This window comes from Callospermophilus lateralis, chromosome 4, assembly GCF_048772815.1.
Source record: "Callospermophilus lateralis isolate mCalLat2 chromosome 4, mCalLat2.hap1, whole genome shotgun sequence".
NCBI lineage: Eukaryota > Metazoa > Chordata > Mammalia > Rodentia > Sciuridae > Callospermophilus > Callospermophilus lateralis.
In genome coordinates this window covers 93267976-93295678 of record NC_135308.1, presented here as the reverse complement: position 1 = coordinate 93295678, position 27703 = coordinate 93267976, and the positions used below count along the sequence as shown (strand labels likewise).

The window sequence follows — 27703 nt, the reverse complement described above, 5'->3', positions numbered from 1 at the left end:
CTTTTCTGGATACAAGTCCTCTATTAGATATATATGTTTGTCTTTGAAACTTAGTTTTGGGCTGGGGATATGGCTCAAGCGGTAGCGCGCTCGCCTGTGTGCGTGCGGCCCGGGTTCGATCCTCAGCACCACATACAAACAAAGATGTTGTGTCTGCCGAGAACTAAAAAATAAATATTAAAAAATTCTCTCTCTCTCTCTCTCTCTCTCTCCCACTCTCTCTTTAAAAAAAACAAAAAACAAAAACAAAAAAAAAACTTAGTTTTAAGTTGAGTTTGGTTAAGAAAATATCCAAATCATTTATGGTCTTATTTGAAAGATAAAAGCTATAATCTTATCCAAAGAAAATAAGGATACATTTTTTTGAGGGGGGGGGTAGTTTACAATCAGGAAAGGGAGAGTAAAAAGAAAAGAGAAAGTTCAGAGAACAAATCAAGGAAATACTGGAGACAGAGTGAACCAAGATTGTAAAAGGAAGAAAATGATAAAGAAAAACAGAAAAGGTGGCAAAACCACAAAGAGGTAGTAATGAAAGGAAGAGCCTAAGGAATGGTGGAAGAGAACAACAATTAAACGTTATGGAGGAAAAAAGAACAAAGAAAAAAGAATAAAAGGAAGACAAAAAATGCAAGTAGAAAATGCCACAGCTGTTCCTGTAGTTCCCACATCTCACCCACTGTCTCAGCTACTCTGTTATCTTATCTCTCCGTCGCCTACTTCTGTGTCCACCCTGCTTCCTGGAAGTCCCTCCTTTCCTTCCACATTTTAATTCTTCAACATTTTACTGCCCCACCTTCCAAACATACAAAATAGCTGGGTTGTATCCTTTCCATCTGTACTGTATATTAGCATAGCTCTGAAGTCAACTTGTTTGGATGTGAATCCTAGCTCTACCACTTGCTAGCTCTGTGACCTTGGACAGAACCGCACCATTAAGATACTAATTTCACTGTCTGTATGATGGGAGTGAAACCATGCCTGTCTCAAAATTATTTTTGGACATCCATGTATCTATGTAAAGCTTTCATTGTGCTTGACACGTTGTACTTAGTTATTAAACATTATAATGCTATTTGTGTGTGTGTGTGTGTGGGTGTGTGTGTGTTGGGGGAAGGAGGTGTTTCCTGGTTTCCATGCCTTCCACTTTTGGCTCTCTGTTCATGTTCTTTTAATTTGGGCGCATCTTACCAAACTAAAATACTTAAGTGGCAAAATACCACAAAGCGTCATGCTTCTGAAACTCCAAGATATAAACACAACTGTATTTGCTCATCTGGAATGTAAAGTTGGAAGTAATAATAATGCTTATTTACAAAGTGCATGAACTGTGAGCATTTTAACCTGGTACTGACAGACATTTAGTAGTAGAAAACATGAAGGGTCCAGGACAGGGATTTCCTGGTTTCTATAATGCTGAGATGTCAAACCAAACCACAGTTTGATAAATACAGCTGAGGCAGGTGAGAAGTTCTGAAATTTTATGTAAATGGAGGACATGAACTCTGCCCCTTTCATGCCCATCACCTCTGCTACAATTCTCATTAAAAAAAAAAAAAAGCGAATTTGGAAGAAACCTCCTTCCTGATGTAAGACCCCTTCGGCACCATTTCTCAACTGTCTTCATCACAACATGATGAACAAAAGTTTATTTTTTAGTAATATTTTTCTTGGATTTTCCTCCAGTTGTTGCTAAGTTTTCTCTTAGTTTGAAGTAAAATTGTTTTTCTTTTCCTGAATTAATATAGGGAAAAGAATTTTCCTGTTTTACTTGTAAACTTTCAGCAATATGAAGTAATGTTATCAAATTGTTTTATCTCTGCTATGCAACATTTCCTAGTTCCTACTACTGTTCTTCAAAAACAACAAAAAAAAACTTGACATTTTTCTTGCTGTTTGTCCAACTCTGGATACAGACTAATTTGTTTAGATGCTGCTTAAAATATGCCATGCACAATTGAGCCCAGTTATCTAGGTGTGTTTCTTGTTCTGGTTGAGATCCCGTTGTTCTGTTAACCAGCCTAAAGTGGTGGCATCAGCTTTAAGCCATTATAACACAATGCTCATATATTATTTTGGAGTGAGCATACAATTGTCAAAACCAGGACACTTTTAAGGGTAAAAAGGGTTATGATTATTTGTCAACCTCAGGCCACAGACATAAACCAGAAATAGTATGGGTACATAGGGATGTGTGCTCACTGTATTTCTTAGTTTTATATTGCTATAAAAATACGAGGTTGGATATTTGTAAATCAGTGAGTTTATGTAGCTCACAGTTTTGGAGGTTCAAGAGGATGGCACTAACATCTGCTTGGCTATGGTGAGGGCCCCCTTGGCTCTACATCATGGCAGAGGGCATCATGGTGGGAGTCATTGTGAGAGGGAGATCTAATATGGGAGACTGGAAGCCAGAGAGTGATGGAGAGGGACTATTCTTGCTCTTTTATAGCAACCCTGTCTTGAGAACTAACCAAGATTCCAGGAGAACTACCTTAATCCCTTCCAAGGGCAGTATCCCTGTTTTAGTCAGTTTTTTTTTTTTTTTTTTTTTTTTTTGCTACTGGGAACAAAAGACCTGACAAGAACAATTACAGGAGGAAAAGTTTATTTTGGGGCTCATGATTTCAGAGGTATCAGTCCATAGATGGTTACTCCATTCCTTGGGGCCAGAGATGAGGCCAGACCTCATAGTGGGGGAGTGTGGCAGAGGAAAGTGGCTCAGGACACCACACAAAGAAGGAGAGAGGCAGAGGCAGAGGTACAGGGAGAGGGAGAAGGATAGGGAGAGGGAGACAGATTCCACTTGCCAGAAACAAAATACATACTCCAAAGGCATGCCCCCCAATGACCTATATCCTCCAGCCACACCCTACCCACCTTCAGTTACCACCAAATTAATCCCTCCCAGGGTATTAATTCAATGATTGGATTAAGGCTTTCATAACCCAGTCATTTTACCTCTAAACCTTCTTGTATTGTCTCACACATGAACTTTTGGAGGCTACCTCATATCTAAACCATAACAATCACTAGTGATCTACTTATCTCCCACTAAGCCCCACCTCTTAAAGGACCCACCACCTCTTTACAGGCCACATTGGGGGCCAAGCTCGCAATACATGAACTCTTGGAAGACAAACCATATCTAAACCATAGCAGTCACTTTAATTATATTAAGTTGAACTCAAGCCTGAGATTATAAAGCCTTTTCAAAAGAGTTTTTATGTTAATTGCTAATAGCTCTGGTGTTTCCCTCTGTCATGTACTTAAGTAGTTGATTTTTTTCTGAACTTCATATTTATATTCATGTTTGTATAAAGTATAATTGAATTGATGTTTGTCTTGTGGAGATTATTTAAAAATCTAGATTTTTATCTTTCAAATTAACTATTCTCCTCAGTCTACATCATCTGAAAATTTGATGAACAACGTTCTTCTCATTGTTGGTAGTTTAAAAGGTGCTTTCCCCAGATCCTTTGTACCAGTCCACTTCACCCTTGTGGACTCTCAAGTTCTAAGGGGGAAATTGAAATAAACATCTTAGAAATCCCCTCTCAGTTATTTCTATTTTAATAGGAGAAAAGAAAGACTAAAAATTTTTGCAGAAAGTATTGATATCTCATGATTATTTCTCAGGCAATTTGGCAAGAATTTTCTTTGGCAAACAGGTTTTGAACATCTTCCAGATATCAAATAATAGGCGCTGAAAATAGAGTTACATCTAATACTTGTGACTATGAAAGATACTAGCTGATACATAGGTGCTGTAGGAAAGGCTGAAGTCAATCTGAGTGGGGAGAAAAAAGAGGAAGATCTTTTTAAATGGGCATCTTCCTCCACTAAAATTGCCTATATACAAATTTGACATGTCATTTAATAAAAAGATAGTTTTTGTGTATTTCACAAGTCACTCATATTGCAAAGAAAAGTTCTTTTAGTCTTGGCTCCTGTCCTTGCCTCTTGTCCACAGGATCTATGCATTTATGCTATTTTTTTTCACATAAATTTAAAGTTCACTTAACCTTCGCACATGTGTTATCCTCTAGAATACCAACTTCTAAATACTTATTATTGGAACTCTTTGAAGGAAATGTATCTTACACTGTAATCCAGTTTGCTTGTGTGTGCATGCGCGTTTTCTCTCCCTCTCCTCTCTCTCTCTCTCTCTCTCTCTCTCTCTCTCTCTCTCACACACACACACACACACACATACACACACACCAGAAATAAGTTTCTTGAGAAAGTACCTGCTACTTGCAATTGCCATTTACCTTTCTTTTCCTTTCTTGTGTCATTTAGTTCCTCTACATTCCATTCAAAAAGGGCATGTTGAGACCAAATAAATTTATTTCTAACCTGGCTTGCACAATTAGTTTGTAAATCTCTGTTCTGAAGTTGTTGTCCATTGACTCCTAAGTTATGTATAGATGCTTTATGGTGGTAATGATCAGTAGAAAACTAGACTTACTTGGGCATGAATCTAAAATAATAGTGAGGAACAGGACTCCATGATCTTTTTGTTCTTAGGCATAAATTTTGGCTCACAGGACTAGCATGACAAACTGAATTGTTGTGGGTCTCCTATATGAGAACAGCAATTAATTCAGTCCTGGAATAATGAATAGCACACAATCTTCAATCCAAGTATTTAAATTACATAACTGTTACTTGCATAAAATATCCTGTGCTAGACTTTTTTAGAATATTTTTTAGTTGTCAATGTACCTTTATTTATTTATATGAGGTGCACAGTTTGAACCCAGTGCCTCACATATGCTAGGCAAGTGCTCTACTACTGAGCTACAACCCCAACCCTCTGGGCTAGACTTTTAAAATTCAAATATTTAGCCCAGGACTTATGATTGCCATGCTAAAATTGATATGAAGAAACAAGCCTATCTCTAGAAAGTTAATTTATTAACAGTTTAATTGTTCATCTATTAGAAAATTATTGTTTTCTAAGTGGAGGGCTTGAGGCCATATAATTTCCTGGGTGTTTCTATCTTGCTTTTGTACCACTTCTACCATATTCATAAAGATGGACTCTTTCTGATGTAATTTTGAGTACTTGTAGGAAATCGCAGCATCTCTCAGAATTTGAAGCCAGGAAAGGCTAAGACTATCATGTTATGTGTTTTAATTTCAGCAAATGTACCTAGACCTAATTTTTAAAGTTTTAATTCGACAAACATAGAGTGTTCTCTATAACATTATGAAGATGTAATTTGGAAACAGATTGATCTGGATTAAGTCTAAAAATTTGAAATTTTAGGATTTAGCTCTAAAACATCTTGTTTCTCATTCCTCACTTATAAAACTAATACTTACCTCAAGGGTTTGTAGAAGAATTAAATGAGATAGACACACACACGTGAAAACCATGCTCGCTGATATATAGGAGGTACTATGGAAATATATATTTTAATATAAGTACATATACATTAAGTATGTGTCTATGTGTTTGTATGTATAAATTCCTTTATTTTGGATTTGATATTTGTGTAATGGAATTTTTTTAAAACATTTATTTTTTAGGTGTAGATGGATACAACACAATGCCTTTATTTGTATGTGGTGCTGAACATTGAACCCGGGTCCCGCCCGTGCTAGGCGAGCACTCTACCGCTGAGCCACAATCTCAGCCCTATGTAATGGAATTTAGAAACTTGCATTTTGATTTCTGAGACAGTGTGCTCATTATACTTTTTTGATTACCAGTGTTAACATAGGACACTGAGAATGGGAAAGTTAATTGAAAAATTATACATTATAATTTTCTGGGAGCAAGTTCCATTTATGTCTAGTATAATGGTTTGATTAATGCTGAAACTTAAACCTTGACAACAATGTAAATTAGCCTTAATGCATTTGAATTTTATTTTTCTTCCCTATTCCAAATGAAGCAAAAGACAAAGTTTCATTTATTCTTAAGTATTTACTCATTAATGTTTGAATCAGATAATTTTTCTCTTTGAGACTAATATTTTATAACATTCTTATTGATGTTTTGGCACTTATATGTTTATATATATATATGTAACAAATTTCCCATAAAAACTATTAGTTTCTTTTTAATATTGTAGCTATTACACATGTATGTGTTTAACTTCATAGTATTTCTATAGAAGTTGTGTTATGTGTATGACTGTGGTAGGATGAGAATTGAGACATAACTGTCTGGCCAGTATATTTTCCACTGTCCAAACAAATGCCTTAGTTAATGCCTTAAGAATTCAATCTGCAATTGGCCAAACACTTCTATTATGGAAAAGAGGTGTTGGTAGTATATATAATAAGAACAGTGCTTTCTGAGGAGATCCTGCTATGCTAATCAAATCCAAGTTGAAATAGGTCAGAAGGATGCTGTCTGGGGATTTAGGGCCACCGGGTAGAAGCTGGTTTAGATTTGTTCTCAATGGCCTCAAGGTGTATATGTAGAATTATGAATGGTATTTATCATGAGCCAGATTTTGCCTCATTGTGAAAACCTGTCTTCCAAATGGTACCTTTGACTAGCAGTGACACATTGAATTGGGTTCAGAGGCTCCCTGTTCTAATTGCAGCTCAATTCCTGACCAACTTTGTGGACTTAAGTCTTAGTCTTCTGTAACATGGAGATAATCTGGTTAACTTTCAAGGGTGTTGTGAAGAGGAAATGATTTTAATTGTCACTATACAGTACTCTTTATAGTTTACAAAGTGCTTCATAGTAGTTGACGTATTCAGCAAACTAAGTGTGGCCTTAATGTCTTTATAAGATGTTGAATGTCCTCTAAAAGCCTACTTGTTGAAGGTTTTATCCCCAGCCTGAGACATTATTGGGAGGTGGTGGAACCTTTAGGATGTGGGGCCTAGTGGAAGGAAGTTAGGTCACTGGAGTTCTAACCTTGGAGGGGATATTGGAACCCCTGACCCTTTCCTCCCGCTCTCTTCTCAGCTGCCATAAGGTGACAGCTTTGCTCCACCACATGTTCTTCTCTGTGATGTTCTGCTACAACTCAGATCCAAAGTGACAGGGCCAAGTGACCATGGTCTGGAGCCTCTGAAACTGTGAGCCAAAATTAGCCTTTTACCTTATTAGCTGATAATCCCAAGTGTTTTTCAGAAACACCTGTAATGGAAAGCCAAGGCAGCTAGGCAGTCACTTGTCAGGGCATTTTCCCAGAATCCTGTGTGTGGTTCAACTTGTTCATGTGTATTCTGTATTTCACTCTAGAGATTCTATCAGGGAAAGACCTAGGCAACTCACTCTTTGAGTTTTTGCCTCTTTATTTCCAGGTTGGATTTTATCTGAGGGCCCTTCAAGTGCTAGCATTTTAGTATTCTACAAGCCTGTAATTACGAAAAGACCATTTATCTTCCTCTTCAGTAGTAAAATAGCTGACTATTGGCTAGAGAAAGTTATATTGCAGTTTTCATGGTTGCCAACTCGTGCTGTGATTAATTTTAATGTTTGCTAACACATGCAATAAATTCTCCTTGGCCTTTGTAGCATTCTAAAACATATTTTCCTCTTTAGATACCTTCCCTTAGGCAAGGCAAGGGAAGTAGATGTTTGGTCTGAAATTTCTATTTTTAATAGAAAAACACATGCCTTTTTGACACTTCTAAACATAAAGAGTTTTATACAAGCATCGTATTTTAGGATGCATTTCTTGAAGAAACTGAAAATCAAAAACAGAGTTACCACTATGAATTTGGCTAACGAATGCATACCACTCCCATGAACAACTCTGAATTCTAATTACTAGTAGGAAGTGTTCTCTTGTCTGCCTGTCCTTTACCCTAGGGAGAATTTTCTTACCACTTTCCATTTTATCACTGGGAGAGTCCCAGCTTGCCCTTTGTCCCAGAAATCATTGTCATCATGGATCTTTGCTGCAAAAAAAAAAGAGAAGTCCTAGAGCCTTTCCATCCCCAGCTTCCTCCACGTGGAGGTAATAAAACCCTTGGCAACCATGTTCCTTGTAATCAGCATGAGGTAATTTTACAAGCTACCATGAAAGAGCCATTTGTTGAATGTCTGCCTTGTGACAGCCATTTGCTGATGGTTTAATATGCTTTGCCTCATTTAAATCTTAAGACATCTTTAGGAGGGTGGAGAAGTGAAAAAGCAAGTTTTTTTTTTTTCCCACCATGCCCAGAGGAACTTGCTGGCCTGACCCAGCCTTACGTGTAATAACCTAGAATGGAGTGCTAAAGTCAGTTTCCAGGTTGGGGCAGAAACACCTCAGATACAAGTGTTTTAGGAAGTGCTTTTTAGCTACAAAGCAAAATGTTTCAACACTGTTTAGATGAGTCTTGGAAGTGGAGTGTAGATGGTGCCCTGCAGGTAGGTGTACATGGCGTCAAGTGGAAAGGCTAGTTCTTTGACTCACAGCCAATTTCCTGCTCTGCACCCTGTGAAGGGCTTTCGTATTTCTTCTCTAACCCTGGCATTTGAAATCAGGCTGAAGTGAAACTTCTGGGTGGCTTAGTTTCCTTTCATGGCTGTTAAAAAGAAAAAAAAGTACCCATTCTAAGCCATCGTTCTTACACTATTGCCAGATCTAACATGTCATGTCTTGTTGCATTACTAACGTATCCCGAACTTCTGTATTTCTGTAAGATTGTTGGCCTAAGGTCTGAAGGTTAAACTTTTAACATATTCGACTCAAATTCCTTCCTTTTTTATTTGTGCTTTTGGTACTTGTTATGAGGCAAACCTCTCTTTAAAAAAAAAAAAAATTCTTGCGTCTTTAAATGTTAAAGAGGTTGTTACCTAATTAAAAAGGTGACACTGAGCTGATTTCTAATGGAGAAGCCCCTAAAAGCGCTTTCTTAGCATATATACACGTCTAATTTTAGAGAAGGAGCAGACCAAGGAATACGAGACAGCTAGTTTTAGAAGCAGGGTGAGGAAGATGGAGAGATGTTGGATCTGATACAGCTGAATTCCCTCATGCAGGAGAAAAGTGGGTTTATCAGAGGCTGTGACTGAACTGGTGTTAGGGATTGTATCCTCGAAGTTTAAATGATATTACAAGGTCATGGGGAGGTAATGCTCATCGCCATTCTATTTGAGAGACTTCAAGGACTTTATACAAAACACTCCGTGGCATCGTATGTCCCAGGAACGAACACCTTGTCATTAATTGGGCACTCTTGGTGCAGGTTCAGGTGTACTCCAGGAAATCCACTTTTGCTGAGAGCTCATTAAGGGTTTAGTCATCTTTTCATCTTAGTGAGGCTATTACTGGAAGAATGAGGCAATGTTAATAATAATACTTTACGTTTATAATAGGGCTTCAGAGTTCGAAGAGAACTTTCACACAGATTATCCTTTTGTGCATCTCAGCAGCCCTGTGAATTAGGTGTGGCAGGTATTATTAATACTCTTATTATGCAGTAAATTTAGAATTAAGACAAAATATGTGACCAGCCCAAGACACGTAGATTTTTTAATTTAAAAAAAAAAGTGTTCTAAAGGAGGCAGAGAGAGAAAATTAAACCCATATGTACCCCACCATCACCAGGAGAAGTCTTTTTGCAGAAAACTGTCTTGCCCTATGTTTCCCATCTATCAGCCCAGACAGTCCTGTGGTCTTAGTTCCCACACAGAAGCAGATTGGTTATTTACTGTAGTGTAAAATCAGATGTTACCTATGGGGAGACTGTTGAGGGGGACCATAAATCCAAGGACCTAAAATGGAAAGGGATTTTGCAATCTGAGGCTTTACATTTGGCCAACTTCACTTTCCTCAGCCCCAACTCTGCTTTTTGACTTAGAGATATCATGGGCATAGTATTCAACTATGGTTTCCTATCTTGATATTTGGGAGCAGAATTAGGACTATAATCTTGGTGTTGTTACATATTTGTTCTGTTTTGCTTTATGCTTCCATCATATCACATTGTCTCTGAGGTGTCCACACCAAGTTCATTCAAGGTATTCAGAAACTTGGGAAATGGATGACTGTAATGATCAGCTGTAATTGTTTCTGTTTTCTGTGTAGCTTTGGCTGTCAAAATACCTACCATAAATAAGTATTAATTGTGTTGGGTCAGATAAGACACTGATCTCATACTATCCACTAAGACTAGGTCCCCCATCACAATTAAGAAATGCTAAGTAGGGTCTGGGGTTATGGCTCAGCGTTAGAGTGGTCGCCTCGCATGTGCAAGGCCCTGCGTTCGATACTCAGCACCACATACAAATAAATAAATAAAATAAAGGGGCTGGGGATGTGGCTCAAGCGGTAGCGTGATCTCCTGGCACGCGTGTGGCCCGGGTTCAATCCTCAGCACCACATACAAACAAAGATGTTGGTTCTGCCAAAAAAACTAAAAAATAAATATTAAAAAATTCTCTCTGTCTCTCTCTCTTTCTGTGTGTCTCTCACCTCTCTCTTTAAAAATAAAATTAAATAAAATGAAGTTAAAAAAAAGAAATGCTAGGTATAATAATTATATTGGTTTTATTTCTTTATAAATCACACTGGCTATAATATTTTTAAAAAACTTAAATTAATGAAGAAGGGTTTCTTTTAGCTAAGTATAATTATTTGCAAAGGATGTTATAGGAGAAATCTAATAGCTAGAGGGTGGGTTATATGACTTTTGAACGTTCTTTTGACTTAGAAATTCCAAGATCCCAAAACTAGGCAATGAAGGAAGTCTAAGAAATGCCAGCAGCCTTAGTTACAGTGTTGTGTTTGTTGGTTTGTCATAGACTGCCTTTTCAAGGTGTGCCCTATGAATCGATATTCTGCCCAGAAGCAGTATTGGAAAGCCAAGCAAGCCAAACAGGGGAACCACACAGAGGCCGCCTTGCTGAAGAAACTACAGGTAAGGGCCAGGCGGCATGTGTCTTGCTCAGGCTGGACTAGAGCAGCAATAACAAAAGAGGTATTCACAGCTTTCTAGCTTTGTGATTTCACCCAATACACAGAGATTTCAGATACACATTGAAAAGTGTAGGGCAGTTTTAAGTTATAGGGTGTGACCACTTGTTTTCTGGTAATACAAGCTGCCATTTTTTTTAGGGTGTGCCAGACTAATTCAAAGCTTCACATTAAACTGAAAACCAGTTCAGAATCTCTGTAGGAATATTAAGTTCAGGTATATTTTACTTGACTTAGTATGGAATTTGTAAATTGGAAAAATAATTTAAAGATCATTGTTTCTGGTTTTGCTGAGTTTAAATTTCATAGAACTTAGAAAATAAAATTCCTACTATTTTCAGAATTAAAAACTATACTTTGAGACTTTTGTAATTGACCCTCTATCCTGGTTAGTGTTTCTAGAAATATTCCTTCTTAAAGCAATTTTATAAGACCAAAATGTTTTCCTGAAATTTCCAACATAAAAGTAACCCAAAGTAGACATTTTTGGCTACATTTCAGCATGAATTGAGAAATTATCACATTATATTACAGTCACTTATTTGATTATTGCTCTCTTTCTCTCCCTCTCCCCAAACTCTAAGCAACCAGCCAATTGCATTTCTGGTTATATACTTTTTACTAAAAAAATTATTTCTTTGTTAATTATTATACTCTGTTGACTCTGTTTCCATACTGAATATTTGATAATCATTTTTATAGCATGCTGCAGAACTGGAACAAAAACAAAATGAATCAGAGAATAAGAAACTGTTGGGAGAAATTGTGAAATACAGTAATGTTATACAAGTAAGTCTCTACTTTTTCTTAAAAGAGGTGAATAATTTATGGGCAGTTATCCAAATTATTCATTTGGGTTGGAATGCCAAATGAAAATCTGGAAATACAATAGTTTGTTCTTCAGTGAGAATTACAAATGTTGTGATGTATTCAGTTGATATTCAGTGCACGATTCTGTACATCTAAAAATAATCCTGAGATAGGTGCATAGCTCAGTGGCACAGTGGTTATAGAGTTTGCCTACTTTTAGTGAGGTCCTCGGCTCAATCCCCAACACTATCAAGGGGGAAAAAAAGAATAAGTCTGATGTATGCACATAAAGAAGTGATTGTATCTAGGTGTATGTATAAAAAGGAATAAGGTAGGGACTGGGGCTATATCTCAGTGGTAGATCCCTTGCCTAGCATGTGTAAGGCACTGGGTTTGATCCTCAGCACCACGTATAAATAAATAAATAAAATAAAGGTACAAAAATACAATAACATAATAATAATAATAAAAAAAGGGAATAGAGTTTCTTTTCCTGAGGAAAGGATTTCTAAAGGCCTGTAAGAAGTAGTCCTTTAGATTCATGGGGTTACTGTTTGACATCAGGGTCTTTATATTTATCTTTTATAGAGAAAGGAAAAATTTTGAATTGTACTTTTAGATGGAAATCCTCTTTGAATGTTATTATAAGGTTTTCTACTTCAATTAATATGCACACTCTGATTTATCTCAGCTGCATTCCTTTCCTGTGCCTCATTTGGATCTTTTTAGCTTTTTTAATAAGTGCCCCACCTTGTTCCAAAAAAGAGTATAAGACATTTTCCAAAATACATAACACATAACTAGATAAAATGCAAATAGTTAAGGCAGTTGGGTCAAAGGGAAAATAATGACTGCATGAGCAAGCTGAAGTTAGGGTGAGGCATGCTTATGAAAACCATGTGGTAAGGACTGATAAACTTTGTCCTGAAGCCTTTTTTTGCTGCCTGCTTAGCCATAAGGGAAGCTTCCTATGCTATAGCATTAGCATTGGAGGCCCATAACATACAGCCAAACAGAGGTCTAGACTGGAAACCATTCCCAGAAATAAGAGCAAGGAAGTATTTCTTCTATGAGTGCTCATAAAGAGGACACTGTTTTATTTAGTAAACAATATCCTTAACAACTTCCTTATAGCAAATACCACAATGAGGGAGTACTTCATAAACCTGTTTTTAAAAGTAATATCCCCCTGATATTTTGCTTTTGGACAATGGCAAAAAAACAGAGTACAGGGCAAAGCAATTCTCTGAGGAGACAAGATGAGAGAACCTGGGTCTGCAGCTTCCTGCATGTATGACTAAATCTGATGAAAGATAACATGATACTCTTGGCATGGGTAGACTGATGTCCCTTGGGCAATCCTCCATAAATAGTTTCTCTGCACAGATTTTTGATTGGTGTTAAGTCCAGCAAGTATTTAAGTGTTCCTTGTCAAGTACTTGAAGTGAAAATGTTTGCCTGCTCAGTTAGGGGCTGAACCATGGCTTTAATGCGGTGGAACCCAGAAGAAGAATGCGGGTGGCCCACGGGGGTTTCCAATAACCAAGGTTATAATAGAGAGCTTTTCAAAGAGCTGGTTATTTTTTTTTTTTTTCAATTGAAGACCTTTCTTTTATTTTGATCACTCCCTTTTTATATTGTAGGCACTAAAATGACTGTTGTTTTTCAAAACAATTGTAATAATAGAAGGGAAACCTATTTTGTTTTGGTTTTCCTATTTAGTAGAATTACATTTTTGGAAATGTTTTCTTCATGGAATCCAAAATATCTGAGAATGGAGCCTCTACACTCCTGTGAGAAGGGGCTGGTTCTGTGGAGTTGCAGAGCCTGTTTAGGATGCGCAGTCCTCCTGACTGAGGAAGAATTAGGCTGTCCCTGGGCAGGGGTGATACTAAGTAGTTCGAAACATTGTTCCAGTGTCTTAGTTTTTCTTTAGTATATTCTTTTTCTTTTTCTTTTTTTGTAGCTATGCAGGCTTTGAGAAAGGATATGGTTTGGGGGGCCTCTAGGTCTCCTTTGGACAACCTGGATTTATTCCATTATTTACGCTAGATGAAAAAATAAACATTCAGAGTGTCTTCTGGTTTATGTTGCTCACACACTTACCTCATTATGAAGCAGAATTGGGGGTGGAGGTGGGGAGGAGACAAAGAAGATCATCGACTTGGAAAGATGGTCGTGGAGTCTGAAAACAGGTCCTTTGTTTAGCTTCTGCCTCAAGTCATGTTATATGGGTATATGATATATGTATAATACACAAATACAATTAAAGGGGAGACAAAGGGATAAAGGTGGTAACTGCTTGTCTTTCCCCTACAGCTACTGCATATAAAAAGCAACAAATATTTGACGGTCAACAAGAGATTACCAGCTTTACTGGAGAAGAATGCCATGCGTGTGTCCTTGGATGCTGCAGGAAATGAAGGGTCTTGGTTTTATATTCATCCCTTCTGGAAGCTGAGAAGTGAGGGTGACAATGTATGTAAATGTAAAATTAAGGGGGAAACAGTGAGTTCATAGATGAAGCAGTTCTTAATAAGGGACAAAGGGACAAATTCTAAAAGATACAAAGAAAGGATAATTTTCAACCAACATATTTTCATGTTAATGTCTTACTAGGCTAAATGCATGTATTTATAGTACAGACTATGCTCAGAAGTCATAAAGTCAGAATTCAAATTAATTTAAAATCACCTTCCAGTTAGAGTTTGCATGAAAGAACGTAAGCAACCTTTATGTTACTGGGTGGTTTTCAAACTATATTCTCTTGGCTGTTTGTAGGAGGGAGCATGGTTGCAGTAAAAAAAAAAAAGCTGTGTTTAAGATACAGAGTCTGCCCTTTAAACCAATAGAGTAACAACACCATGAGTCACAGCAATAATGTACTGGCTCCATGGCAGCTTCTTACAGTCGCATTATAGTAGATGTGGGATATATGAGGAGCTGTAGGTTTAGCACCTACTTATTGATGACAGCTATGTTTATAATTAGTTGTGGACTATGTACATATTGTTACATAAATTATAGTTATTGCCAAAATATTTTCTGCTCTTTTATAGAGAAAAATTACATGAAATGATTCATTAGGATTAATAGTTTGATTTTTTTGTGCATGTAATGTATAAAATATTGAGTGAGAGTTTCTTATACTTGGGAGATGCTTAATAAATGCTGATTGACAGTGAACACCAAATAACTTTCATAAATAGAACGCCCTACCCATGTTGGGCCAGGTGGTTTTGTGGAGATTTTAAAAATTTGACAATATGAATTCAAAGCAATATAAAATATAATTATGCAAAGAGTTTTCTCCATCAATATGTTGTTTACATTTTTAATGTGTTTTGGGTATTTCTAGACTTAGAAATGTCTTCCTTTTATTGTCAATCTACTTTTCTAGTGAATTTTAAAGTATGATTTCAATTCCACAGGATGCAAGCTTCATGATTTATTTGGGTTAATAAGTTATCTGGTGATATCTTCCTTAGGTAAGGTTTGGGAGAAGCATGGCATGCAGGAATGGAATGCACTTTGAACCTTGTGTTGGATTCCTTAAAAAATAAGTTGTATTCTTTTTCTTTTGGCATCAAGCAGTGTGCTGTGAGCATGATACATTTTAATTTTAGTAGTTAATTACAATCAACTCTCAATTATTCAGGGGCTGATGACAGGTTTGTGAAAAACCCATGTTTTTGATACCATCGCTTGTCCTGCTTGTCCCCCTGTCACCCACTCCCTGCTCCCACCACTGAGTAGTGTCCCTGTCTATAGGTGTTCCATGAAAATTAAACATCAAAACAAACAAAACCTGAGCTCAAACTCTGAAAGAATGTGGTAAAATGATTGGATAAATTGGAGCCTTTAGGTGATGCATGGATTATATTAATTCACTGTTTATTCATTCTCTCTATTCCTTTCCCTACTTTCAAATCACTTTACAGAGTCAATAGAGAGTTGAATGTAATGAACTATTTCAAATAATTAGTTGTACTAGAAAAACAAAACAAAACCTACCACTCAAAATACTCCATTTTGGTGAAAATGGACAATGTAATTGTTAAGTGCAATATAAAAGTGTCCTTATCTCGATGTGCTCCCTATAGCATGGCTGAAACAACCTTCCACTTTGCTTTTTGCTGAAATAGCTCACTGTTTTTGCTCACCACTGTATAGCTTTTGTGTATGATTAAGGTTGCTGTGAAAACCTAAGCACACCCACAGCCCTATATTGGTCACATAAATAGTTGTACTGTAACCCTTATTTTCTTTCTTTGGAAGAGGTAGTATTTTTCTAAAATATAACCTTACTGTTTTGTTGAAGGCAATTGCAAATTCTGTCATTTCTATTACTCCTGATTTTTTTCTTCTCTAAAAGCCTACCAAGTTAAGAAGAAGAAATTGCAATGTTTAGGGGACTTTAAAATTATAATTTACTATTTAGCAATTAGTTAAGCATTAATTTAGGCTGTGTGTGTCCAACAAGATGTTCTTTGACACAACCAAATGCAAGAATGAAGTGATGATAGGGGAGAAAGGTGATCATTTCCTCAAAAATCAGTGGTCCCTCCACTTACGTGTACCTTTGTAATACATGTTTAAGGATGGGAAGGATGGTTTTGACTCATGGATCCAACTTTCACTGTATAGAAAGCCCTTGCTTGCTGTCAAACTGTTAAAAAGTCATTGGGGACAACTATGAACAGAGAACATAAATATTTCATTTTTATTTATTGTCTCCTGATTGAATAGTTAATTTTTCGTTTTCAATTTCAATGTAGGAAGTTCTTCACCTTATTGGTAGATAGTGAAACTGTGAAAAGGCTAGATATTCTTTAAATGGAGAGAAAATTTCAATTCTTGAGGAAAGAGACTCTTTGCATCTATCAAGTAGATTTTGCTATTTTAAAAAGTTACATACCTTGAATTTCTAGCAGAGGTGGAACTAGAATTCTGGTGTTTTGATTCCTGTTGTGATATTCTTTTCACCATACCAGGTGCCACTTCAGAAGGAGAGTGACTGCAAATGGCATTATATTGCTCTTTATTTTCAGCAAAATCCCAGCTTGATCTTACATGGCTGTTATATAGAATCCACAGAAGTGCTTTCGGAATTACAATGTTTAAAAAAAGATGTTCATGCTCTACAGGGAATATGATGGCTAATGCTAGGATGTGGCCTAAAATGACTTCACCTTCAAGTTCTGTACTAAATATGCAATTCCCCAGAAAGCTTCTGGCCCCTTCAGTGGATCAGGCCCCAAGTGGCACTCTTCTGCTAATGTTACCATGTTCCATATTTGCCAAGTTTTCTAATTAGGTGTGAATTTCGTGAGAATAGGGACTATTTCTTACATATCTGTGTTTTTCCTGGCACCTCTTACTATTCATTTTTATTTCACATGATTGGCATTTTGTTGATTTCATTTGCAAGTGTTATTCAGCTGCTCAAGGTAACCATTGTCAACAAGACTGAGGGCCTGGAAGTTAGTGAATTAATGTTAGATTATAATTGTAAGTGCTGTGCTCTTAACCCTTGGAAACTGATTCATAGACATTAAGAAACATTTTGGCTGTATGACTGGTGTCTTAAAAAATATAGAAGACTTGGGGCTGGGGTGATAGAATATTTGCCTCACATGGGTGGGACACTGGGTTCAATCCACAGCACATATGCATAAATAAAATAAAGGTATTGTGTCCATCCATCTACAACTAAAAATTAAAAAAATATATAGAAGACTTTATGGTGGTGTTTTGAAGTAAATATAACATATGAATTGACCCAAAGCTTATAGATGAATATGGTAAAATCATAAGACTCAGAGCAATGTATAATATAGATGTAACCCAAAATATTGAGTTGGCAGGACATAGCTCAAATATATCATAATGTTTAGCAACTTACTGGCTCATATTTACATGGGACAGATGAGAATGAAATAGTAATAAAATCTGTTTTTTTTTTTTTTTTTAAATTGGATGCCCAGATGTAGCACTGGTAAAATGTGGAATCAAGCACCCAGTAATTTTTAGTGTGGATGAGTACTTGGGCCTCTGTGTGGCTCTATGACCTGAAGCTGCCTTGGTGTCATGGGAAGGAGCTTCAATATCGTGTGTGTGTGTGTGTGTGTGTGTGTGTGTGTGTGTGTGTTTAGGAGAGGAGAGTAGTGGAAACATGCTTAGGCATATTTATTTTTACATATTTTCGTTTCTGATTTAATTTTTAAGAGGTATCATTTCATGATTAAATAGTAGAAAATCATATAAAGACTGTGAAGAGTCACTCTTACCCTTTCTCCCATCTGTCCAACCCCCACTCCCTTACCCCCCCCAAAAAAAGATACCATGCTATCTATGTGCCTTGCTCTTCCCCTTCATATTTGCACTTAGTACTATTTCATGATGATTTCTCCTTATCTCTGTATGAAGAGTTTCTATGATGATCTTTGAGAGTCACAACTTCTGACTTACTATGGACTTGGAAGGTAGGATAATGAATAGAGGCCAGTCCAGTAAATAGTTGGAGTTATTTCCACAAAACAAAGTACAGCTTCCCATTGTTTGATTGGTTTGGGGATTCTTTATCATATTTGAATCTCCAAATATATTTTGTAACAATAGTACCATGTGTAACTATAGACTCCTCTATATAATCCATATGAGGTTATCTGATATTGAAAATATGAAATTGATGTTCCTTAAAGTTTTGGTTTAAGATACATGGAGAAGTTCTGAACCTTAATTTGTTTTTTAGTTATTTATTAAACTAATTGGTATAAAATATGCCAAAGGAAGCTTTTGGTTTTCATTTGGAGATGATGAGAAAGTCTGTAATTGAGAGTGTAGGTGCCACAGTATTACATCTTTTAAAGAAATTTAGGGGTGTAAGTAACTTTAACAACTAAAATTAACTGTTCATTATTTTTATTAAGAAAGAATAACTTTAGTTCCCTACAATTTGAGTTACAAATAAAAATATTTGAAGATAAAGGAGACATTGCTATGATAGCATAAATTTAAAAATCAGCTTAGGTTTAATTCTGGAGAACTTTTCTCACAACCAATTTTAGTTTTGATGTTAAAAGGAGTACCAGGCTTAAGTAATATTAATTTAGGATGTTTAAGATAAGAGGGAACCAGATGCCAAGCCCAAACAAAAAGCATATTTTTGTGACACCTCAACTTGTATTTCCTGAATCCAGATGATATTAAAATATTTAATAAATTTCTGAGATTATGGGAAGATCAAATTTGCCAGACTTGTGTCCCTTACAGAGATAATACAAATATATAACATATTTTGCTTGCACTGGAGTGATTTTGATATATATATATATATATATATATATATATATATATAGAGAGAGAGAGAGAGAGAGAGAGAGAGAGAGAGAGAGAGAGAGAGAGACTGGTTTCATTGTGGCAGTTGCTTTTATTCTCTATTTGCTGTGCTTGTGGTGTAAGACCTTGTGGGGTGGAACAATGAGCTGATTATGGACTTCCAGAAAGCTCCATCTGAAATGAGACTGATAATGAAAAGATTTGTTCTGGTGTTGTGAGTCCAGACTGATAGGTACTATGGGGCATGATTACATGATCATTTATTAGAAGCTATTTTACTTCAAAGGTAACAAGAATTGAACTAAAATTTGTGTGGAGGATAAAAGGACCAGTTGTCAGGTCAACAATGAGAACTCCTGTGCAGTTATTTTTAACTTCAGATATAGGACTAAATATCCATGCAGTGTCTCAATTGCAGTTTCTTTCTGACTTCTAGATTGTCGTAGGAGATAAAGTTGTTTTGATGCCTGTGAATGCAGGACAGCCACTACATGCCAGCAACATAGAGCTTCTAGATAACCCAGGCTGTAAGGAGGTGAGTTCCCGAGCTAAGGACAGCGATTGTTGGTTTTCTTAGGTGGGAGAGAGAGAAAAAGTCACGTAGTGTCCTTCTTTGTTTTCATGAGCATAATCCCAGTAAGGCCAACTAATATTTCTAAAGTATATGTAGATGCTGACTAGCTAATTTTAGGTGGTTCTTTGATGAAATTTTTATTAAGGTACATACATCAATTGTCCAAAGTTGTCTTTTTCTTCTTTTATTAGTTGAAGTAATGATTTCTTTATAGAATGGAATCTGTAGTCTTATAACTCAATATTTCTTCATTAATAGGTGAATGCTGTTAATTGTAACACAAGCTGGAAAATCACTTTATTCATGAAATTTAGTTCCTATCGAGAGGATGTGTTAAAAGGAGTAAGTATGTGCTACATTGAACATTTGCTGGAAGAAATGAAGATAGTCTTACTAAAGTTCTACCTGAAGAACCTCTGCATTCATAATTTACAATGTGACCACAAATCTTAATATTATGAATGTTTTATTGAGTTACTCCTCATCAGTATTTTAAATGTATAAATAATCATTCAAAGCCAAGTAGCTGACAGAAGGTCCCTGAGTATCAGAACCAAAAAGAACCTCCTATTTTTCAGGGATAATGAGAAATTCTATAGTTGAAAGTGTAGGTGCCATAACAATATAATTTCTAGAGAAACTTAGCAGTGTAACTAACTTCAGTAACTAAAATTAAACTATTTATTATTTTTATTAAAAATAATTCTGACAAAATACAAACTATTGTCATATATATCTAAAAAGAAATAAAAAAATAATTCAGACAGTTGCTGGAATGCAGTGTTTCTTAATCTGTTTTTCTAGGGTGATGTTGTTAGACTGTTTCATGCAGAGCAAGAGAAGTTTCTGACTTGTGATGAATATGAGAAGAAACAGCACATTTTCCTTCGTACCACCTTGCGTCAGTCAGCGACTTCTGCTACTAGTTCTAAAGCACTCTGGGAAATAGAGGTGTGTGATTATATAGATATATATTTTTTTACTTTGAACAAATATTTAGATAAAAAGGTAAGCTCCAGTAGGTTGTTTTATCATTATAGGCATCATTTATAATGTACTCATAAAACAATAATTTTTTTGTGAGCCAACTCATACCCCTTCATTGCTGTGATGGATCTGAAAGGATTCTGTGTCTTTCTCCTGTCTTTGAAGTGTCTTTCATTCTCTCTCTTATTTACAAACACACATTTAATAAGGCCATATATTTGATTTTGCTTTTTAAAAGTCCATTGTGAAACACTGTCAAGGCTGGTTGGCCAGAAAGGGCCATGGAGTGAAGATGGAGCAGGATGATTCACTTTCAGTGAAGATAGATATCAGAACTAGGCTGTCACTGATGAGAACAGTGTTTTTTCTGGGGATGCCATTTCTATTGGAATCAAGAGACTCATTGTTGAGAATTTTTTCACCCTTTAGAAAGTATTTATTAAATGTGACAGGATGGTAGAGTAATTAGAAATGTAAGATATGGTTTTTTCTTTAAATTATCTTTCTCTATGGTGGAGGAAATAAGATACATAACCACTTGTGAACAAGGCAACAGCTGATAAATTGCATCTTGATTTAATGGACATGTATGTCTATAGCAGTGATTCTCAACTATTTCAAACCCATCTCCTACCTCCTTTCCCCCCGACCTCCTTTTAAAGCCCATATTTTGTAGTGCTTCCCATAGTGCCCTAAATGAAATATACAAGTTCTCATGATTTGAAAACAAATATAATATCCATTCTAACATAAAGAAGAAACAAAAGGAAAATACTTTATAATAAAATGATATGTATTTCAACATGCAAATGACTACTCTAGAAGATATGATATTTATATCTATCTTTGATAAACCCATTTACATCCTGGATTAGAGAGAATCGGTAGAAGAGGATCTGAAGTCATTCCATACAAGTTTAGGAAAATGAAAGAGCAAAGGTAATTGTGAGACTTTGATTAATAACTAGTAGGAGAAGTAAAAAAACAGAACAAACTTATTTGTACATGATAAAAGAAATAGAGGGAAATAACCACCAGTAGGGTGTAACAAGGCCTATTACAGAAACTTGAACCAAAATGAGGAAGTATGATATTTATGCAAATGAGCTGTGCCTTATTAATAAATGTAGCTAACACCCAGAGAATTCTTGATGCTATGACATGGGTTAGAATAGAGATGAAAAGGTATGATAAAACACTTCTCCTGTCTTGAAATCCCCGACTTGTTGAGGCATACCTTTAGTATTTAGAAAGACTTTGGTGACTATAGCTATCACCAGGTGACAGAACTGAGAAGGTGTGGGAAAAACACCATCACCAAAGCCAACAGCACAGGAGGCTCATGAGACTTTTGCCAGAGGCTGCCTCCCTCTTCAGGGTAAGGCTGAATAGTAACAGGCAACCCCTCAAATAAATAAATAAATAAAACATGAATTTGTACACTGCTGATTTCTTATTGTATTCCAAAAATTTTTAAAAAAATTCATCAAGATAGAAACACTGTGAGGTACTATTTAAAAACTTTATTCATGAAGTGTAGTGAGTTCCCTGCTTATTTAATATTTGGTTCCAACTCTGTTACAAGGAGTTTTGAAAACTCTGCCATCTCTTTAGTTGCATGACTTTTGCTGAAACTGCACCACAGCGATGAAACCCTCTCCAGCAAAGGTGTAGTTGGAATTTCTGTGACACATTGAGCAGTCAGATGGAGAGTGAATAAGTTATTTAAGAGCTTTGAGATAATGTCTTTATTACATTTAAGCTCCCTTCTCCATCATGAATTCATTAAGTAATTGGACCTTTCAGATAACTTGATGAAACAGCTTTTTAGAATGGTCATGTGCTGAAGTGTTACCAATGTGTATTTGTGGAAGAGGTCTGAATGATGGAGGCTCAGGGTGCTTCTCTATTGTATGCTGTAACAGCTGGGTTTCCTCAGGAAGCCTGGGCCTCGTGCTCTGTCAGCATGAGGATCAGGCATTTCATGCAAAGAGGCATTTAATATAGGAATTAGATCTGACGCTATTGGAAGGGCTGGAGGAGGAAAACTGGTATGGGGGACATGGACTTATTGAAGATCTAGCATGACAGAAAGCCACCCTCCTCTGAGCCTGCAGGCCTGCCCTCACATGCTATGCTGTCCCCAAGCACCCACCCTGTAGGAGACTACTGTCACTAAAAGGAACCTTTCTGCTACTATCTTCTTCTGCTTTCTATTCTCATGGAAATGCCCATAACCTTGCCAGGCAAGGTTTCTTTCCCCTGATATAGAGAAGCCTCTGGGCTCTCTGCTAATGCAAGCCTTAGCATTTGGGGTTCCCTTTGCCTGGAATAATCTCGTCAGTCTCTGCATGACTGTCTTGTTCTCTTTCTTCAAGTTTCAGCTCCCATGTCATCTCCGAGTAACCCATGTAGATTGCTATATAGAAATTAGCATTTCCTAGTTACTCCACCATGCACTCTGTCTCCTTCCTTTTCAAATCTTATTTTTTTCTTTGTTTTCTAATTTTTCTTCTCCATTAGCATGAAATATGTAGTCATTTCCATTGCCCTGCCCTTATTGTCTTGAAGGGTACCTGGCCTATAGTCAGTTTTTATTACCATCTATTGAATAAGAGATGGGGGAGAACCACAGTCTTGGGTTTGGGTTGGGCCAGTTTTTGTTCTGGAAATATGCCTTATGGAATGAGACAGTATTTGCAGATGTAAGGCATAAATCTCATGCATGCATAGTGAGTTAACAACCATTAGTCCATCTCTTTTGCTCACTTATAAAGAATTTTGTTGGCCTGCTACATCATACTCTCATGAAAACGTGTATTAGATTTTACAGGTCAGTATTAACAGGAGGGCACTCTGCATAAACTATTGACATTTGTTTGCTGGAACATGAATACCATTTGATATTATTGTAATTACTGTCTTTGTAGGTGGTTCACCATGACCCATGCCGTGGAGGTGCAGGCCAGTGGAACAGCTTGTTCAGATTTAAACATCTTGCAACTGGGAACTATTTAGCTGCAGAGGTAAGATTATGGGATATAGTGCAAATAAATCACTAACTCTGAAATAGAGAAATAGGCAATTGGTTTCTCCAAAAGGGATAGTTGTTATATAGATTTGATTATTGCCTGTAATATTCTGGGTTGGCATATAAATTATTTTTAAAAATGTAGATAATAGTCAAATTCTTAAAATAAAAATGAAAGTAACAATGAAAAAAAACTTTGCAGTTGATCTTATTGTAAGGTCAGCTGAAACAGGGCATCTGACTTGCATGTGTATGTGATATGGTCTAAAATTTTCTATTTAGTTTCAATCTTTCAGAATATCTGTATTAGAGGCATGATCAGTTCGTTGTTGATGTGTATGTGACCCACAGAATGTCAGGTTTACATTCAGTGGCTACTCTTTCACCAGTAGGTGGTTTTTATTGTTCAAACCTTTGGAGAGGAAAGGGTTTTGTTCTCGATTCACTAAACTGTCCTAAAACTGTCAATAAGAATAACAAAAACATATGAAGGTCTTTTTAAAAAATAATTTTTGGATATTCATTTATTCTAAAATTAGCTTCTGTGTTTCTATGGTGATATTTTGATACAATGTTCTTATTTCTTTTTAAAAATTATTCTTTTTTAAAAAAGTTAATTTGTTATATATGACAACAGAATGCATTATAATTCATATTACACATATAGAGCACAATTTTTCATATCTCTGGTTGTGCACAAAGAAGAGTCATATCCTTTGTGTCTTCATACATGTACTTAGAGTAATGATGACCATTAATTCCACCTCTTTTCTACCCCAATGCTCCCTTCCTTCCCCTCCCTCCCCTTTTCCCCTTTGCACTATCTAGACTTTTCTTTTTCTTCTAAAAGCATATTGACAATCAGATGTGAAGAGTGGTAGAAATAAAGATCTTAGGAATAGTTCAAAGTTTGGTTATCTAACTTAAAAAATAATTTTGAAACTATTCTTATTTTATTTGTTTATTTTTGGTACTGGGAATTGAACTCAGGGGTGCTTAACTCCTGAAACATGTCCCCAGCCCTTTTTTAATTTTTTAATTTTGAGACAGGGTCTTGCTAAGTTGCCAAGTCTGGCTTTGAACTTGTGATCCTCCAGCATCAGCCTCCCAGGCTGCTGAGAATTCAGGTGTTAAGCCATTGCTCCTGGCCTTGAAAATATTCTATTTTTTAAATGTGTATAGAAATATTCATTCTGTTCTTTACTGTGTTTCTGTTTTTTAGAATTTCTTTTGAGATTGTAATCCAGAGGTCTAAAAGGCTTTAACCATCACTTATCTGACTTCTGGTTTTGGGTGTGAGGAGAGATAAGGAGGGAAGTGGTGTTGGTAGACTGATTAGAAGAGACATGGGGGACAGGGGGGTCTTGTAGGTTCTATAAGCGTATGACCCATCTCTACTTGCAGCCAACCCCATTACCCTCACAAACCTGGTCTTCTGTGGCATTCTTCAGAGTACTTGCCATCTGACTCCGTGTACACTTTATTTTAGTGACTGTCAAGGGATCACTTTCTATGCCTGATCTTAGCCAAAGGGCCAACAAGTGATGAGTGTATCAGTGCTTTTTGGAGGCAGGGATCTTGGTTTTCACCATCACTAGATCCCTAGCACCTAGAACAGTGGCTGGCACTTGGCAAGCATTTGATGGATATTTTCTGAGTAAATGAATGAATATAAAAGAGCTATGCAGACTTTTGTAAGATTAGAGGGTGGGAAGAAGGAGACTTCAGGATTTGTATGTAAGAGGCATGTGCAGCCATATTTGTGCCAATTAATCTCTCAAAGCTCCACTTTCCTACTCTGGAAAATGAGGATAATTAAATATAATTAAATTAAGAGAACTAAATGAGGTAAAGTGCTTGGTGTAATGTGTGGCTCAAGGTAAGCACCTAGGAAGTGATAACAGCATGATTAATTTTATTATATGATAAATAGGGATCACTCTTCCTCTTATAAATATCTGGCACATTATTTACTGCTCAACTAAATGTAACGTGGCTTTGTAATTTCTAGGCTATCTGTACAATAAATATCTCAAAGTAACCCCTTTGAAAAGTAACTCTTTGAAGCAAATATGCACAGTAAAGCAGAAAATTTTGTCTAAAATAAGAATTAGAAAAACCTAATGCAGTCTGTCAAAGGTAAGAAATTAGGATTAAAGTCCCTTTGGATTCTGTGTCAGTGATTCTTTTTCCTAGTTCACTTTTCAGTTAATACCATTTTACTTCTGACATTCTGTAGGAAGCTGACATGATATGCACATTCCTTATTAATTTCTGTGAATAAAACATATCATTTGATAAATTCAAATGGTTAGATTACTAGGGATTAAATTGTTCATTACCTTCTGTGATGATCCAAGACTTTGATATATAAATGAGTTAATTAAAAGATTGAAAAATAGAAAGCAATTGATTCCTTGAAAAGATTTTGTTAGACTATCTTTTCATTCTGTCTCTAGAGAACATAGTTTTAAATGCCAGAAGCTATTTTATCTATTAAAGAGTCTGGTGTATTTGGAGGACCTTTTCTTTGACCTTTAATTCTGTAGATAACATCTTTTTTTATGGCAAGGTAGGAGAAGAAGAATTAAGTATTAAATATATATCTAAAAATTGAAAGCTAGAAATCCATTTTCTATAGATTTTATCTAATAGAATGGGTGCTTCTGTGTAATATTTTAACATTGAAATAGAAACCATAGCTTCAAAACACTGGTTTTCATAAGCTGTAGTTTTCTGTTTCCTGCATCAGTAGTTCAGATGAGAGCCTGGCACACTGATGTCCCAGGGTGCACGTCCTGGTGTGCGAGTGTCTGGAGGGGTGGCCAGTCACAGTAACTTGATAAAAAATTGATTTCTAGTCAGGAAGCAGGTGGTGACCAGCTTCTGATAGCCATGGAGAAACTATGATTATCCTTTTGTCATTTTGCTTTTTAAAATTCCCCAAATCTCAATTACAAGATTATTTGGGTCATTGAGGCACTATAGGGAATTCCTCAAAATTTGAGTTACAACCTCCTGACATTATTTATTTTATTGATCTACACTCTTTTTATTGGGTGCAGAAAAGATCCATGGCTTTTATTTATCAAATATTTTTGTTTTATCTTTAATGTCAACATATTACTTTGTATTAGGATGTTGAAAACTAGCGTTGTAAATGACAACTTTTGAAATTTGTAAAAACATCAAACATCACCTTAAAGATTCCATAGAACCTTCCATCTGTGTATCTTCAGTGCCTAATAAGTGCACAGTGGGGCAGAGTGCTTTATGTACAGCAAGGAAGCAAAGGACTGTCTTTGCTCTCATGGAATTGACCTTGGAGTTCAGAGGAGAGTATGTAATCAACAGCCAGAGCCTGTAGGTAAGGTCACACAGAGCTACTTACCTGTGCTGGTGGAGTTGGTCAGTGTAAGATGAGTCCAAAGGGTTCTTGCTTGGGGTGAACTTTTTCCCGTGGTTCTCAAAGAAAGTAATAGACATGGATTGGAAGAGAAAAACCTTATAGGAGTCATCAAGAAGGCACAGACATGGATGTGAAAAGTTCAAATCGTATGTAGACAATGTAAAAACTAAGACTCACTTCAAGGAAAGGGTTGTGAAAGGGATTATTGACAGTTCACTTTCCTTTAAGATAATGAATGAAGAATTTGGATTTGCCATAATTAGTAATAGAAATGAGATTTGAGGCAATTTCTCCTAGCAACCTAGAGGCTGTGACTAAAGGGCTATTTGAAACCATTGAAATAGACGGGTGAAGTCATAAAAAAAAATCCAATCTGCCCTTGAAGAGCTCCCATACAATGTAGTAAATACGCGATAGCAGTAGGAATAGTGGCGTGCTTATGGGGAAGCACTGAAGTGCTGCACACCTCTGCCAGAGGGTGCCAGGGAGCTGCATGGAAGGCTCAGGAGGCTGAGGAGGAGCTGCTTGGTGGATGAGTGAGGAACATGGGGAGGAGAAAGGGGGCTCAGGTAGTGAGCGCAGCTTGTACATGAGCAAGGAGGCATGCATGTCATACAGTGTGGTTTTGTGTGACTGATACATGTGGAAGTTGTGCTAGATGGTGGGAG

At 36.5% G+C, this 27703-nt stretch overlaps 1 protein-coding gene across 2 annotated transcripts in view; it reads left to right on the top strand.

Annotated features, from left to right (window-relative positions):
• Positions 1–27703, top strand: part of Itpr2 (inositol 1,4,5-trisphosphate receptor type 2) — a 474501-nt gene that overhangs the window by 81798 nt on the left and 365000 nt on the right. The window contains exons 3-9 of one of the 2 annotated variants that reach the window (XM_077109287.1): positions 10712–10827; positions 11586–11672; positions 14013–14171; positions 19471–19569; positions 19867–19950; positions 20413–20559; positions 23526–23621. In XM_077109287.1, the coding sequence (XP_076965402.1) occupies positions 10712–10827; positions 11586–11672; positions 14013–14171; positions 19471–19569; positions 19867–19950; positions 20413–20559; positions 23526–23621 (788 nt within the window). Of the gene's footprint in view, positions 1–10711; positions 10828–11585; positions 11673–14012; positions 14172–15158; positions 15182–19470; positions 19570–19866; positions 19951–20412; positions 20560–23525; positions 23622–27703 lie in introns of those variants that run through there. The other variant, XM_076854229.2, reaches the window with a different exon arrangement.